The sequence below is a fragment of the Clinocottus analis genome, unplaced genomic scaffold (genome assembly GCF_023055335.1).
Source record: "Clinocottus analis isolate CAN_PGR_092001 unplaced genomic scaffold, fCliAna1.0.p SCAF_20, whole genome shotgun sequence".
NCBI lineage: Eukaryota > Metazoa > Chordata > Actinopteri > Perciformes > Cottidae > Clinocottus > Clinocottus analis.
In genome coordinates, this window is record NW_027175932.1 from 960208 (window position 1) to 977707 (window position 17500).

General features: G+C 44.8%; 1 protein-coding gene across 1 annotated transcript in view; it reads right to left on the minus strand.

The window, feature by feature from the left end:
• trhde.1 (thyrotropin releasing hormone degrading enzyme, tandem duplicate 1) overlaps window positions 1–17500 on the minus strand; it is a 90646-nt gene that overhangs the window by 15806 nt on the left and 57340 nt on the right. The window contains exons 6-13 of the mRNA XM_068586650.1: window positions 16351–16464; window positions 8391–8528; window positions 8166–8231; window positions 5790–5855; window positions 5483–5661; window positions 1914–2002; window positions 736–869; window positions 567–622 (exon numbers count right to left, since the gene is read on the minus strand). Of these exons, the coding sequence (XP_068442751.1) occupies window positions 567–622; window positions 736–869; window positions 1914–2002; window positions 5483–5661; window positions 5790–5855; window positions 8166–8231; window positions 8391–8528; window positions 16351–16464 (842 nt within the window). The remainder of the gene's footprint in view (window positions 1–566; window positions 623–735; window positions 870–1913; window positions 2003–5482; window positions 5662–5789; window positions 5856–8165; window positions 8232–8390; window positions 8529–16350; window positions 16465–17500) is intronic.

Below are 17500 nucleotides of genomic sequence, written 5' to 3' on the forward strand. Positions count from 1 at the left end.
CGCCATTACACGCCAACTGACACCACTCACGGAGGCGCCATTACACGCCAACTGACACCACTCACGGAGGCGCCATTACACGCCAACTGACACCACTCACGGGGGCGCCATTACACGCCAACTGACACCACTCACGGGGGCGCCATTACACGCCAACTGACACCACTCACGGAGGCGCCATTACGCGCCAACTGACACCACTCACGGAGGCGCCATTACACGCCAACTGACACCACTCACGGGGGCGCCATTACACGCCAACTGACACCACTCACGGAGGCGCCATTACGCGCCAACTGACACCACTCACGGAGGCGCCATTACACGCCAACCGACACCACTCACGGAGGCGCCATTACACGCCAACTGACACCGCTCAAGGAGAGCTGTGTGCGTCCAGACGTCGTCCAGGACGAGTGACAAGTGAAGACCTGAAGCTAATAATGTGTTCACCTCCTGTGAGGCTGAAGAGGAAACTGTAGAGATGTTGTGTTTGTGTTGTATATTGTGTTTGTGTTGTATATTGTGTTATATATTGTGTTTGTGTTGGTTGGGCGACGGCTCACCTGGCCAGGTTGAAGGCGTCGTCGATGAGTCCGGCCCTGTTTCCCACAGAGATGATCTATGAACGAGTGAAATGAACAAAGAGGATGTGAGGAAGACAAGAAGGGAGAGAGAGAGAGAGAGAGAGAGAGAGAGAGAGAGAGAGAGAGAGAGAGAGAGAGAGAGACGTACTTGCGGGTTGTTGTGGAGTTGCTGAATCAGCAGTTTCCAGTTCTGGAGGTCGTAGTTCACGCGGAAGTACCCCGTCTGGTTGATGTTGCCCAGCAACCAGGTGGCGTCGTCCATCTGTCCGATCCTGTGGGTTTCTGAGAGGAAACACGAGTCAGTCCGTCAACAACTTTCTGCCAGAAAGAAGCAGGATGGAGGTCGAAGGTCAAGCGATATGCAGACGACACCACGCTCTCTCCTGCATGACGTCATGATGCAGCCGGTCAGCCTGTGTGATCTGCACGTTGACAACATGGACTCTGTACACTGAGGTGAAGATAGAGCGATAGAAAGACACAACACACACTTGACTGCATTCATCCTAACTCCATTTACAAAGTGTAACATTTGCATCTGAACACGAGACGCGCTTCATCGTTACGGCGGTTCTGCTGAAACTGAGTTTGTATCGACCGGCGGCATCAAAGCGTCTTCTAGGAAACCAGAGCGTCCTCGGCTGCTGTGTAACAAGCTTGTGGGATCTTACAGACTTTGTGTAGCAGCCGTGTGAGGACACACAAAGCAAACAGCTAATGAGCCGAGTGTCACCCACTTCCTCTACTTCCTTTCCTCTGGTGGACGCTCGGCTTCAAGTCCTGACCTGAAGGAACACATCCACAGCAGCTTCATTCCTCACAACAACCAGAACAAGATTTATTTCCCAAAAGCTGAGGCAGAACTAGTTTTTACCATCAATATTCCTCTGAACCCGTCGTACAATAAGCTGTAATCACAATATAAAGAAGAACATTTCTCTTTATTCTCTGGATTCTCCACAAAACCTGTTTTTCCCTCCAAGAATCTGGAGAGTTTGTTTTCTCTGAATCGTCTTTATTCTCTAAAAGACAAAACTGTTTTACAACAAACAAACCTTGATTTTATTCCCCCATAAAAAATCAAAAGCAGACTCTGGATGAAAAATAAACGTTCTGCTTCCATCAACATCTTGATTCTGTTCGTACAACTTCAGTCCGTCAGCTCCACGGCGCCTGCAGGTCATGACATCACCACTGTGGGCGTGTCTTCTCTCCGTTAGAGCAACACGGTCCAGAGGCGGCGGCGCTAACTGCGCAAACTGCAGCTAACTGCGCTAACTGCAGCTAACGAGGCGCCAGGTGTGCTGCAGCTGCAGCCGGACCTACCTGTCCTGTTGTGGATCCAGATGAGGCGCGCTGCGCTCACACGGGAGGAGTTCCCCACGGCAACCGTCACCGGGACCTGCCACTGTAAACTAGAGAGAGAGAGAGAGGGAGGGAGAGAGAGAGGGAGAGAGAGAAGGAGAGAGAGAGAAGGAGAGAGAGAGAGAGAGAGAGAGAGTGATGTCAGTAATAGTCGCTGGAATTGGATTTGGTTTTATTGCCTCAGTTATCAGACAGAGAGACGATCACTCAACATCAGTCAGCTGGAAACGGAGCGAGTGACACTGACTGTGTCCCAGGGAGAGAGAGAGAGAGAGAGAGAGAGAGAGAGAGAGAGAGAGAGAGAGAGAGAGAGAGAGAGAGATTGGAAGCTAATGGCTGCAGGTCGTGAGCATCAGTCAGCGAGTCGCTTCAGGTGATCGTCTTCCTCACAGAGCGAGCTGAAACCTGACGATCACGACGTCAGATCAGTAAACACACACCTTGTATACACACATGTTGTATACACATGTTGTATACACACGTTGTATACACACATGTTGTATACACATGTTGTATACACACGTTGTATACACACATGTTGTATACACACGTGTTGCTTTTCACCATCATGTGCATATTCACGCAGGTTTTTTAACCTCTAAAAAACCCCGTGAAGAAAGATCATGGACGCCTTTTCTTTAGTGAGAAGAAGAGTACGAGTTTCTACCACACACACACACACACACACACACACACACACACACACACACACACAATACTTTAAAGTGAGACCTTCTGCTCTGTGAGACTCAAATTGATTCACATTTTCATGAAAGTGGACAATAATTGATTGGTGGAAAACAGTCAATGTTATACGATTAATTCATCAATTTAGGTGTGTGTGTGTGTGTGTGTGTGTGTGTGTGTGTGTGTGTGTGTGTGTGTGTGTGTGGTAAAGTAGGGGTCAGAGAAAGTCCCATTTACCAATCTCATAACGACGAGGCGGCGCCGCGGGCAACACGGGATCAATACCGCTGCCTGGCAACCAGATATTTATCTGATATTTATAACAACATGTTGGACAGGAGGGAAGCCAATTACACACACACACACACACACACACACACACACACACACACACACACACACAGTCAGCATAATGTGTTTATTAATATTTGATCGACATGAAGGCTGTTTATTTTTCTAACAGTGTGAGTGTGTCGATGGTTTATTCATTAAGCAGCTGAACACACACACACACACACACACACACACACACACACACACACACACACACACACACACAGTTGGTTGAACTGGGTAAACATTTATGTTTATTCACAACTTCCTCACTGATTACTGACATGAAACTGAGGCCTTTTCTAATTATTACTATTATTTTAATGTATTTAAATCATTTTCTTTCTAATTGAAATGGTCAACAGCCATGAACATAAATCAATATATCTGAGTATAAATACGTGTATAGCAGCATGAGCGTCGTCCAATCACAGCCCAGCTGACGTGCGATGTGTTCACGTCCCGCTTCGTATCTTTCAGCGTCTTCAGCTCGAGCTCCTCACTTCCTGTCTGTCGGTTCTTGTTTTTAAAGCTTTATTCGCTGCGTCGGTTTGTTTGATGCCCAAAAATAAAGAAGGAACATTTTAAAAAGTTCAGTTACATAAATACATAAACGAAATGTCTCAACGCGTTCAGGGGAAGAGACGCTGACGCAAAGTTTGAATGAAAGATTGTTTCATTAAAATAAAAAGCTGCTTTTTCATAAAGGCACAGATGACAAACCACAAACACTTTGATGGTTTTTACTCCTTCCTGTAATATTTAAACTCCTTCCAGTAATATTTCAGTTCCTCTCTGAGCGTTCTCTATTTTTTTCTTCATGTAAATACAACAGAAAGAATCAAACAAAAGAATAAATCAGGAGTTTAAGTCCCGCTCTGCTCCTGCAGCATCAAACCGCGTCTGATTCCACGCTAAAAGCACCACAACAGTTTTCTCTCTGCGAGCGCCTGAACGCAGCGCCTGAACGCGGCGCCTGAACGCCAAGCGCCTGAACGCCAAGCGCCTGAACACTGAGCGCCTGAACGCAGCGCCTGAACGCCAAGCGCCTGAACGCCAAGCGCCTGAACGCGGCGCCTGAACGCAGCGCCTGAACGCAGCGCCTGAACGCAGCGCCTGAAAGCAGCGTCTGAACGCAGCGCCTGAACACGGCGCCTGAACGCGGCGCCTGAACGCGGCGCCTGAACGCCAAGCGCCTGAACGCCAAGCGCCTGAACACTGAGCGCCTGAACGCAGCGCCTGAACGCCAAGCGCCTGAACGCCAAGCGCCTGAACGCGGCGCCTGAACGCAGCGCCTGAACGCAGCGCCTGAACGCAGCGCCTGAAAGCAGCGTCTGAACGCAGCGCCTGAACGCAGCGCCTGAACGCAGCGCCTGAACGCCAAGCGCCTGAACGCCAAGCGCCTGAACGCGGCGCCTGAAAGCAGCGTCTGAACGCAGCGCCTGAACGCAGCGCGGCGAGAACGCTGAGCGCCTGAACGCAGCGAGAACGCACGAGCTGCAGAGAAGAAAAGAGTTAAGCCCCGCCCCCAAACAAACAGCTTCAGTGGAGCAACCGAGACCTCTGGAGCTCAAGAGGAAGACAAAAGAGATGAAAGGAAAGAGAGGGAGAGAGAAAGAGAGGCGGGAAACAAAATATAAAGGTGCGGGAAGTTTCGGAGAAGGTCACGGTGATTTTAAATGTCAGCGACGGAGCAAAAACATGACGGGAAGAAAAGAAAAGAAGTGAACAACAGGTAAAAAAAAGAGAAGAGGATGATGAAGTATTGATGGAGGAGAAAGTGGGTCGATAAAACAGAGAAGAGAATAATCTCCAGAGGTTGAGAAGGAGGTGAATAAAACATCATCCGAATCAAATATGAATGAAATATAAAAGATGTAAAGGTGGAAAAGAACGAGAGAAAGAACGAGAGAAAGAACGGACGACAAACTCGTTGAGGTGTAAAAACAAAAGAGCTTCAGGAGGATCGTCTCAGCGGGGGAAGTGACGAGAGAGAGAGAGAGAGAGAGAGAGAGAGAGAGAGAGAGAGAGAGAGAGAGAGAAAGAGAGAGAGAGAGAGAGAGAGAGAGAGAGAGAGAGAGAGAGAGAGAGAGAGAGAGAGAGCGTGGTGTCGTCTGCATATCGCTTGACCTTCGACCTTCGTCCTGCGTCCGAGAGACGGAGGTTAACGGACAGGAAGTGGAGTTTTAAATGTAAAGGTCACCCTGAGGGTCAAACCAGTGGATTTATTTTTATTTTAAATCATCTAGTCGTAGTTTGGAATTATTTTGCATCCAAACTAAATTTGCAACAGTTAAAAATATTAAAGGTTAAAATGAGTTGGTTTCCTTTTTGTAGTCCCCTCTGGAAAACAGTCAAGGGCTTTTATTGTGAAAGGTAAGAACAGAAGCAGGGGATAGTAAAAGTACATTTTGAGAAGGTCGTCCAGTCACAACGTAACAATCAGCTGAAAGTTTAATTTCACTGTTTTTTCAAAGAATAAAACTAAATTTAAACGTTAAAAGCCGAACCTGTTGTTGCTCCGGAGTTCCTGTCCGTACAGGAAGTGCTCCTGGCTCACGGTGACGTAGCGAGTGGGCAGCTGCTCTGATTGGTTCTTGCTGATGGTGACAACCGGGTAGCCCATTTGTAGAGTCCACCTGTCCATCATCTTCCCAATGTCGATGTCCCGCCCCTCTGACCGCATGGCCTGGACAAAACCAACAACAATCACTCAGCCGGTCGTCTGTGACCAACGACCTGGTAACCAGGTGACGTCACAGGACATCACTCTCAGGTAACTGGAGCTCTGATTGGCCGACAGCGGGCGAGCGTCACCTGAGACATCTTGCTCCACAGGTCGTCTCTGGCTGCGTTGCTGTACATGTGACTCAGCAGATAATCCTGAAAAACACAAACGGAGAGAACGCGTTGAAGTTTAACGGCACTGTGAGACAGGAAATGACATCATCGGGTAGACGGTAACCTCCAGCTGTGACGGCTTAAAATAATGTTTTTATGCACTAATACCTGATAACTTGTATTTATTTAATTATACAAATATTACTTTTTTAATATATATTAATGCATATTCTGCACTGGTGTTAGTATCATTTATACACACCTTATATTTTTACTTTTTTTAAATATTTGTACTTTATGTATTCACCTTACTCTCATGGATACTGTGTTCTGCTTTTCACTGGTTTCAGTCAAATATATTTCACACATAATGACAGTTATTCTACATGTGTAGTGCAAGATGTTTGCTTGAAACAGAGTATTTCTACTCTGTTGTACTGCTCCTGTTGCAGTGAAAGTACAAAGTACTCCCATCCTGCCTCCTCGTTCCTCTACAGCTTCATCACAGCTGAGCGGCTGAACGTTGACGTCTGAACTCGAACGCGACGCGTCTTCACTCAGTTTGTTGATTTTTTTCGGCGCCGACGTTTTGGAGCGAACGCGAAGAAGAAGAAACGTCTGAACGCGTTTCCTGTTTGAAAAGCCGTGGCGTTAAGTCTCCGTGACGCGCCGAGGCGCCTGAAGGGATCCGGGCTTCAAACCCCAAACTTCTGCTTTTCTCGGCTAATAAACAAGGTGAAGCCTTAAAAAAAAAGAGACAACGTAGCAACGTAGCATCTTTTGCTACGTTGCTACGCCGCGGAGTTTTAGAGCGCCGAGGACGGAGGAGGAGTTTGGGATGAAGAAACATCTGCTTCCTGTTTACGTCGTCAGGGTCAAAGGTCGTGTAACACGAGGACGAGACAGAAGTATTGATGAGTTAACCTCGTCTCAAACTCTTTGTCTTTGTGCTTTACACACACACACACACACACACACACACACACACACACACACACACGCACACACACACACACACACACACACACACACTTCTCTGGGATCTGCTGCTTCATCAGCAATGTTTTTATATAGAATCTGGTTCTCAGTGTGTTCCAGGTCACTGGAAAATCAGGACATTGTGTGTTTATGTGTTAGTGTGTGCGTGTGTTAGTGTGTGTGTGTTCACGCGTGGGAATCACACATACGTCCGTGCCTCCGTTCACATCATAATCTATATTTAACCCATTTCCACCTTTCATCGTGTGACATCATCTTTCACGTTCACTGATTTTCCTCCAATTTCTGTGGATTAAAAACGAGTTTCTTTGTCCCCCCCAAAAAAAGAAAAGATAAACTCTGGGTTCATTCCCCGGTTTCCTGCCGTGGTCGCGGCCCACCGGAGAGCAGAAGCATCAATAATGCAGCTCGCTGCGTCGTTAACGCCACCAGAGTGAGAGCGGTTTGACTCGCTGAGGCAGAACCTCCAGAGGAAGTCTGACTCATCGATACGACGCTCAGAGTCACTCTTTGCCTCCGATTCATGTTTCATCACTTTGTACGACAGCCAAACTTCCTCTTCCCTCTCCGAGGATCAATGCTCCAACTTCTGCTTTGAACATGTCCCTAAGTAGAGGAGCGAGGAGAAGTAACACAAAAAAAACACCATTCAGAGGAACTTCATGGAACTTCATGGTATTTCATGGAATGAATGGTGGTTTTTTGCAGACGTCCCTTCAGGAGGCGTTCAGGGTCCGTGAAGCCGGAGTTTGGACGCTCGAGGGAAGTTTAGGTCGAACTGATCGCGGATCAATACGGTCCACCTGTCAGGTGCGTTCAGGTGTCACTGAAGGAGACTCACAGGAAGTAGAATAATAATCCAACCCTGAGTACAAGCTCAGAACAAAAAGAATCAAGAAAGTCCTACTTCTTGATTCTTGTAGGGTTGTGCGCTCGTGGTCGGGGTCACCACTCGGACTGTTGCTGTTTTAAATAACATGTTGAATATCAGTAGTCCTGGAAACCACGCTGAAAAAAATCTGTCCTTTGAGTTAAAAAACCCTTCCGGCTTGAATTCAGGTCACGCTGCGTTTTTTATATTGTTTTACAGCAACAAAAAAAGAAAAAAAGAAGCAAAATGCAAAGCCAAATCCATTTATACTCCGTCCATCTGCAGACTCAGTGTGGTCCAAACAGTCGGGGTTTAGCCCAAATATGTCTGTGCAGACACACACACACACACACACACACACACACACACACACACACACACACACACACACAGGTGACACACCATTTGGAAGCCAAACATGTGCTCTGCCTGTGGTCCTGGATTAAAGCCTCTGTGTGCACAGCTGGACGAGGTGAACTTACGTTGAGTCCTTTCTGGAACAGCGGCGGTCCCATCACGTTGGCCAGCATCCGGATCAGCGCCGCCCCCTGCAGGCGGCCGGAGGAACACACATTCAGAACACGATGACGAGTGAAAACAAGCTGCCTCTGGGTTGTTAACGCGCGTCAAGTCGCTCCATCGGACTCGACTCTTTGCTGAAAGGCTTCACTGGAGTGACACGCCGTCGGCTGTTTGAGGTGACTCACTTTCTTGTAGGCGATCCAGTCGAAGACTCGGTCGATGTCCGCCGCCTGCTCCACTTCCTGGGAGATCGGGTGGGAGGTGCTAAGCCCGTCCAATAGCATCACCTCATGGAGGACATCCGTCAGGAAGCGCTGCTTCTCCTGAACACACACACACACACGTTTGTCTTGGTCATTTAATGAGACACTGCATTGAGTCTTTTCCCACCATGTGGCCAACACGTCCTGAATGAACCTTCTGGACCAAAAGTCAGCCCCGAAAGACTCACAATTACCTGATGGCTAGTGGGGATTTGGCTAGTGGCCAAATCACCAATATTGTTGGGAATTACCAAATTTTTGGGGACCAGAATACGGTAGCTAAGTCACACACATTGTTGGGAAATACCAACCTGATGGGGACCAGAATCTGGAGTTACCAACCTTATGGGGACTATAATCTGGTAGTTAAATCACCAACATTGTGGGGACTTACCAGCCTTATGGGGACCAGAATCTGGAGTTACAAACCTTATGGGGACCAGAATCTGGAGTTACCAACCTTATGGGGACTACAATCTGGTAGTTAAATCACCAACATTGTGGGGCCTTACCAGCCTTATGAGGACCAGCATCTGGAGTTTCCACCATTGTGGGGACTTACCAGCCTTATGGGGACCAGAATCTGGAGTTACCAGCCTTATGGGGACCAGAATCTGGAGTTACCAACCTTATGGGGACCAGAATCTGGTAGTTAAATCACCGACATTGTGGGGACTTACCAGCCTTATGGGGACCAGAAACGTCTCCAGAATGTTCTTAGTAATATCTGGTGATTGGCAGAATCTAGAGTGTGTTTAGATTTTTTTCCCCACAATGTGTGTGTGTGTGCGTGTGTGTGTGTGTTTGTGTGTGTGTGATCTCCAAAAACGTTTAACAGTGATTTTTGGACTTTCAGTGGTTTGCTTTGTTTAAAAAACACATTTTCCAGCTCGGCTGTCGCCAGACTGCAGTTAAGTAATTAAGCAGTTTTGTCAACACAAAGTTGCTCAACAAACAGTAATTCAGAGGAACAGTTGGCTCATTAAGCTTTAGTTGTGTAATTATTCTGGCTCATTTTTAATATTGTATTATTTGTTTTTGTTCTTGTTTCCACTCTTTATCCCTCGTTACCACTGATTATTTCCTTTCCTTATTTCCTTTCCTCATTTTTTTTATCCACTGCATCTGTTCTTTTCCTTCCTTTGTCTTCTCTTCTTTCATCTCGTAATTAAATGTATGTTTCCTCTACTTCTTTCCTCCTTCGTTCCTTCATGATTCCTCCTTCCTTTTCCTTGGTCAGTCTTCCTTCTCTACGTTTCCTCCCATTACTCCTTGTCCTGTTTCCTCTCTCCTCCTCCTTCTCCTCTGCTTTCAGGATTTAATAGACATCTGCAAACACGTGGCGCTGTAACAAGCTCTGTCTAAATTACCCCCGGGATCAGGCTGAATCCGGAGAAGTGCGGCTCGGTCTAATTCATGGATTACAGTGTTTACTATGGAGATTTAGTTTTAATGAACCTCCATCTTGTTAAGCGATGGAATTGTTGGCTCAAGAAGTTTTAGTCGTTAATGAACTGAGAGAACAGGAACTTTTTTTCTAAATTAACAGTATCTGCTGGGATCCGGCTAATTCCTGGTCCGATGTGGTGTAATTCATGGATTAAAGTTGTTAATAAAGTAGATTTAGTGTTAAAAAATCGACATTGAGTCAAATAAAAGTTTCTTGAGAGATTTCAGTTTAGAATCAACGAAGAGACTTTGAGTTTGCGTTGTGCGCCGGGATCAGGCTACTTCCTGGGAGACAACCTCTGTTTTAACTTGCTTTAAATATTCATCTTGTTAACACAATATTTTCTCAAATAGTTTGAACTTAATATAAACAGACCGTGTTCAGAGAGGTCGGTCTAATTATGTGATTTACACACTGTTATCTTTCCTTTGTCTCATTAAAAATCACTGATAAAAAGCTTTGGGTAAATATTTTGCAGCCAAAATCAAATTGTCACCAGGATTTGAAACCTAAATGTTATTATAATCACTTTAATACTCAACTTCTTCCATTAGAAGGGTTGTGTAGAGATGATACTATATATATATATATATATATATATATATATATATATATATATATATATATATATATATATATATATATATATATATATATATATAAGCTAACATTTATCAGTTTTCTTTGTTGCTTTACACAGCTCTTACGTTGGTTTTGTAATGAATACAACACTTAAAAGCATGAGTCAAAGTGCAGGATCATCTGGAGAGATAAAAATAGACTTTACTTTAGATCCTCTATTGTTCATGTGCTGTAATTATAGCCAATGAGTCATCGCACCAGCGAGGGTAGGAGGTACTGAGGGTGCTGTTGGGGAGCGGAGGTTTCTGGAGGTAACAGGAGGTAATTCTAGGTAACTGGTATAGTGATGGAGGGGGGAGGAGGAGGAGGAGGAGGAGGGTGGGGGGTGATGGGGGGGGGGGGGGGGTGAAAGCTGTAAACTGGATTCCAGCTGGCAGCTGAAGCGCCTCCAGCTGGGAGCCGAGCGTCTGAACCACACGATGCGTCAGATAAACGCTTCTGAGATAAATCCAGTTCTTGGCTGACGGGGAGTGAATCTGACTAATTCCTGATCCCTCCTCAAAGGATTGGACTAATTCCTGGGTAAAGACGGACCGCCGCTTTTCCACTTCAGAGCCCGACGAGGCAGACGAGACGCACGCCGGCAGAGGTGTAAACAGATTGCATCATGGGACTGCACCGACCCATTACTCAACCGGTTAATTAGTTCAATGGCATCGTTTGGACCAAACCAAAGTGACTCGGCGAGAGGAAGAAAAATCGGACTCAGTGAGACATCAGCTGTAATTAACAGACTTAAAGTCACCTGGAGGGGTGGGGGTTGGGGGGGTGGAGGAGGGGGGGGGGTCCATCTGGTCCACGGGCCAATCTGGACCAGATGGACCACATGTGGAGGACGACTAACACAACTATGGACGCCCATTTCCACCACACACAAAAAAAATGAGGACCAAAAAAAAAAAAAAAAAATGAGGACCAAAAAAAAATTATAAAAAATGAGGACAAAAAAAAATAAAAATAATTTAAAAAAAAAAAAGACATTTTTTTCCGTTGTCTTTTTTTCCATCGACTTGAAAAAAGGCACGAAAAATAATTGTCCCTAATTTTTTTTTTGTCCTAATTTAATTTATTTTATTTTTTTGGTCCGAATTTTTTTTTTGTGTGTGCCGTGAATGGGCTTCCATACAACACTGCCAGTAGCTGCCTATCTTTTATAGATGGATGGATGGATAAATCGATGGACTCACAACCCTTTGTTTGTGTGTCTGTCGTGGACAGAATGACGCACATGAAACACTCTTTGTGGTCTTTTGTGAGCTTTAGAAGAGACTCCGTTGTGTTGAATCTCGCTCCTCTGAAGGAAGAAGTACATCATGAGGAACTCGAGAGCTCTGATTGGTTCCTTGCTTCCTGTTTGGTGCTTCTTCTCAGGACTTCCTGTGTGTGTTTGTGTTGAAGCAGTTGGCTGAACTCGTTCTGCTTGTCCGGCAGTATTTATTCGGCGGTCCGGTCGCAGCCTCGGCGGCTCCAAACCAATTATTTTTTACGGCGCTCCCTGTGACCATCAGATAGGACGGACGGACCCATCAGGGCCGGTAAAGACTTCCTCCGCCGCCGCCGGCCGCGTGTTCGGCTCATTGTGCGTTTGACACTTTGAATTTTGCTTCGAAACCAAAAAGGCGTGAAAGCTGAAAAACAAGCTGCTGATTTACAACCTTCTGCAAAAAAAGGTTGTTTTCTTCACTCCACTTGCAGCTCGGCGTGTCGGCAGCTTGTAAAACAGCTTCTGGACCCCAGAGCGCCCATCGGCCCTTCATCCAACGTCTTCATCGATCTCCCAAACCCAGCCAGTCCACATATGGGCGTCTGGTGTGATGCAGCAGAAAGAACGGCACATCCTGGGCTAACAAGTTTTCATGTTTATGACACTGTACCGCAGTGAATATGAACATAAACCATCGATATGACTCGAAGGGACTCGAGGGTGACTCGGCACCCCCATTTCTGTAAAAAAACTTTTTTTTTTGTTTCTTTTATGTATATTTTTTTCCCTTTTCTGTGTACTATCATGAATAGATTTTTCACTAACACATATATGAACTTATTATCTATGTTCACAAGGCTTTTCTGTTAATCATAGCTTTTTAAATTATTCAAATTGACCTTCAGTTTGAGGAGATATTCAGAGTTTAGTTGAATGCAAACTATTCGCAATTTTCGCCATTAAATTGGCTGAAGGTAAAAATGTTTTTAAGATAGTTCTAAAACTTTAAGAAGCTGGAGACTAAGATAGTTGTTAGTCTCCAGCTTGTTAAAGTTGTGAAACAATCACAGTAAACATGTTTGTTTTGTGCATCTTGCAGGTGAACTGATGCTCTGTACTTCAGTAATCTTCTTCCTCTGAGGATCACGCGTCACCATCGTGTTTCTCTTTGTGTGAAACTTTACATAACGTGAAGCCGTGCGGTCGCGTCCTGAAGGAGAAAAGTTAAAAGAGTCTTCTGCGTGGGAGGAAGCCCCGCCTCCTCCTGAACCCGTCCAGCTTCTTCCTCGGGCTCGGATCAATACATCACTCCTCCCGCTCTCTAACGGCCGTTTCCTGCAGAAAAATATTCTGCAGAGGATGAAATCTGATTTGTGTTCAGTCAGAGTCAAGCTGAAAACACAATAAAGTCTAATTCAATAACAAGTAAAGTCTTCTGGAAGAGAGCCGCTTCATCCCCGACAGAACCATTCAACGAGAACTTCTGTGAGGAACCGGACTCTAAATCACAGCTTGCTTCCTCCTCTTTGTTCCAGTGATTTCCTTCTAGTGCAGGAGTGTGTTCCACCAGACACACCTTATCTCACACACACACACACACACACACATTTTAAACCCTGGTTCCTGTGGTTCTGGACGCTTTAACTCAAGCAAAGTGTTTCTCCAATATCCGGCGCCGCGATGATGAAGCAGTTTATCTCCAGTGCGGCTTCTTATTTAACAAAAGCGCTGCGGGGAGAGGAAGAACCCCAGCGCCGGAAAATAAACATGAACATGACCCAAGACGTGACGAGGAAGTGAATGTTACGACACTCAGCCAATCGGGTAACGTGTTGCATCATCGCTTTATAAAAAACTATTGTTTTAGTGATTGTTGTATAAATCTGTAAATCATAGTTTGTCTTATGAAAAAAGCCCCAAACTGCTGTATGTGGATGTATTGAACACTATAAGTAATAAACAAGTGAAATATATACTTTGATAGATGAGAAAATTCAAATAGTCCCAATGACCCCAATGGAGCCAATAGGGTTATTGGCCCCATTGGACCCATTAGGGCCAATAACCCCAATGGCCCCAATGGTTCCAATGGTCCCAATGGTTCCATTGGGTCCATTGGGTCCATTGGACCCATTGGACCCATTGGACCCATTAGGGCCAATAACCCCAATGGTTCCAATGGTTTCATTGGACTCTTTTCATGTCCATCTGTGTGTCATCTTCATTTCCTCTTCACCAGTAACATCTGAACAGCATCTCTCATGTGTTCCTTCTATTATAACAACATTATTAAACAGCCCTAGTGGCTGCACAGACACACACTTTTGGTTTGGGGATGATGTTTTAGAGGAAAGGGGCTAAAAATAGGTGTTTTATTGGTTAATTAACAAAGATGTTAATGCTGCTGTGTCTTCAATGTTCCTCAACATGGAAACATGGAGTCTTGTGAATAATTAGAGAATCCTCTAGATGTTTGTGTCTCAGCTGGAGGTTGGCACTCGTTTGAGTCGCTCACCAAAAAAATGGCACCAAAGTTGTTGATTTTGATCCAAAATCGAGGTAAAAAGTAGTCGTTTTTATCTTTAGTTGGAAGTTAGTGGCACATAAAATACAATTTGAAGTGATGTGATTGGACACACCTTAGACGGTATTTAAGAACCTGTATTGCCTGATATCTCTTCTTCCTATCAACCATTGATCTCCATTAAAAGCGTCAATGAGCTTCAAACACACCGCAGTTTACTCACCATATGTGGAAAACAGTCCTCCAAAAATATCCTATTTTCCACAGTGAGCAGCTGTTTATGGGAAATACTTTCTTTAAAACTAAATAACACATTTTTGTTCGCGAACCTCTTCGCTGGGAGCCAATGAGCTCGGGGCTGTGAGCCGCTGACAGGAAGTAGCGACGCATCGAGAGTCGGATTAACACGTCGCTGGTTTGTGTCCAAAGAAATATAGAACAACAGATTTGTTCCAAAAGGTCAGAAAAACACTTTTGTTTTCACTTCTCCTGCTGTTTGTAACAATGCAGATGTTTTTAACGCTTTCTGCAGCAGCAGAACAATGGAGCTCAACGGGCTTTTGTTTTAAATGTACAAGTCCACCAAGAAGCGCCTCCGGTTCCTCTTCTTAATCCTTCTGGAGGAACTTTTTGTTTGCCAAAAAAAAACAACAAAAAAAAACATCACTAATAAAAAGATTTCCTCTTCTTCTGAACTGGTTTGTGTTTCATATCAGTTTGCTCTTTATTTCTTATGAAACATGTTCTTTTCTGTTTTCTACATGTGTATTTGGTGTCTGGAGACATTTAAATGATTTTTAATCCCAAAACAAAATGAAATAAAAGCCTCCAGCTGAACTCATAAACTCTCCTGAAACCAGCAAACCGGACAAAAGACCCAACATGTCGGACACAAAGAGTTAAAGACTGAACAGTAAAGTCCATCGTCTGGAAGAACTCACATGAACTCACCATGTGAACTCATCATGTGAACTCACCATGTGAACTCACCATGTGAACTCATCATGTGAACTCATTATGTGAACTCACCATGTGAACTCATGTGAACTCATGTGAACTCACCATGTGAACTCACCATGTGAACTCATCATGTGAACTCACCATGTGAACTCATGTGAACTCATCATGTGAACTCACCATGTGAACTCATCATGTGAACTCATCATGTGAACTCACCATGTGAACTCATGTGAACTCATCATGTGAACTCACCATGTGAACTCACCATGTGAACTCATGTGAACTCATCATGTGAACTCACCATGTGAACTCATGTGAACTCATCATGTGAACTCACCATGTGAACTCATGTGAACTCATGTGAACTCACCATGTGAACTCATCATGTGAACTCATCATGTGAACTCTTCATGTGAACTCACCATGTGAACTCATCATGTGAACTCATCATGTGAACTCATTATGTGAACTCATTATGTGAACTCATGTGAACTCTTCATGTGAACTCATCACATGAACTCATCATGTGAACTCATCATGTGAACTCATCATGTGAACTCATTAAGTGAACTCATTATGTGAACTCATGTGAACTCTTCACGTGAACTCATCACATGAACTCACCATGTGAACTCATTATGTGAACTCATGTAAACTCGTCATGTGAACCCCTCGTGTGAACTCACCATGTGAACCCCTCATGTGAACTCGTCATGTGAACCCCTCATGTGAACTCTTCATGTGAACCCCTCATGTGAACTCTTCATGTGAACCCCTCATGTGAACTCTTCATGTGAACCCCTCATGTGAACTCGTCATGTGAACCCCTCATGTGAACTCTTCATGTGAACCCCTCATGTGAACTCTTCATGTGAACCCCTCATGTGAACTCACCATGTGAACCCCTCATGTGAACTCTTCATGTGAACCCCTCATGTGAACTCGTCATGTGAACCCCTCATGTGAACTCGTCATGTGAACCCCTCATGTGAACCCCTCATGTGAACTCGTCATGTGAACCCCTCATGTGAACTCGTCATGTGAACCCCTCATGTGAACTCGTCATGTGAACCCCTCATGTGAACCCCTCATGTGAACTCACCATGTTCCACTTGGGGAAGAGGAAGTCGGTGCCGACGTACTCGAAGAAATGAGCGAATCCTTCTTTGAGCCAGACGTCCTCCCACCAGACCGGAGTCACCAGATCCCCGAACCACTGCACAGGAGAGGATGACATCATCAATATTCAGATTAATAATCTGGTGCTGTGTTTAACCCTTTGAACACAGCGTCCCGTTCAGTGTTTTTTGGACCGACTCTGCTTCCTAAGAGGTGAAAGCTTTGCTGGATGGAGTTTATTGTGCTGGATTTCAATGCTTTTAATATTTGTAAAAAAAAGAGGCACTATTAGTGTGTGGGTTGATGTTAGACATGAAACAATATACTTCTTTTTAAACTCTCAAGGACTCATGCTTTATGTTCATAGCTCAGCTCAAAATATGTTTAAAAAGGGTTTTCTGAAAATATTATTAGACGTGGTTTCAATGTTTCATTGTTTCAATGTTTCAATGTCTCAATGTTTCAATGTCTCAGTGTTTTAATGTTTCAATATTTCAATGTTTTAATGTTTCAATGTCTCAATATTTCAATGTTTCAATGTTTCAATGTGTCAATGTTTTAATATTTCAATATTTCCTCTTTAATGTCTCAATGTTTCCTCTTGAAGCTCCGGCTGCTCGGCGGATGACAGCTGATCTTAAAGAAAAGTTTACCTCTAAAATTCACTTTAAACCGTCATTAAAGCAGGAAAGAGACTCGGTGCAGTGGTGTACCTGGGATCAGTGTGTGTGTGTGTGTGTGTGTGTGTGTGTGTGTGTGTGTGTGTGTGTGTGTGTGTGTGTATGTGTTTATATGTGTGTGTGAGTGTGTGGTTCTGTGTATTTGGCAGTGTTCCTGCAGTAAATTGTCCTTCAACTGATCAAAGTCTGGATGTAAAGTAGAGCGCAAGCAAGGCTGGTGAGTGTGTGTGTGTGTGCGTGCGGGTGTGTGTGTGTGTGTGTGTGTGTGTGTGTGTGTGTGTGTGTGTGTGCAGTATTTAAGTCCTCTCTGCATCTCTTCACCCTGCAGTTGAAACCAGTCAGGTTTAATTATGGGCCCACAGTCATTAGTGTGTCCACAGGCAGCGCCGCACACACTCACACTCACACACACACACACACACACACACACACACCGGCAGCCTCACTGGCTCG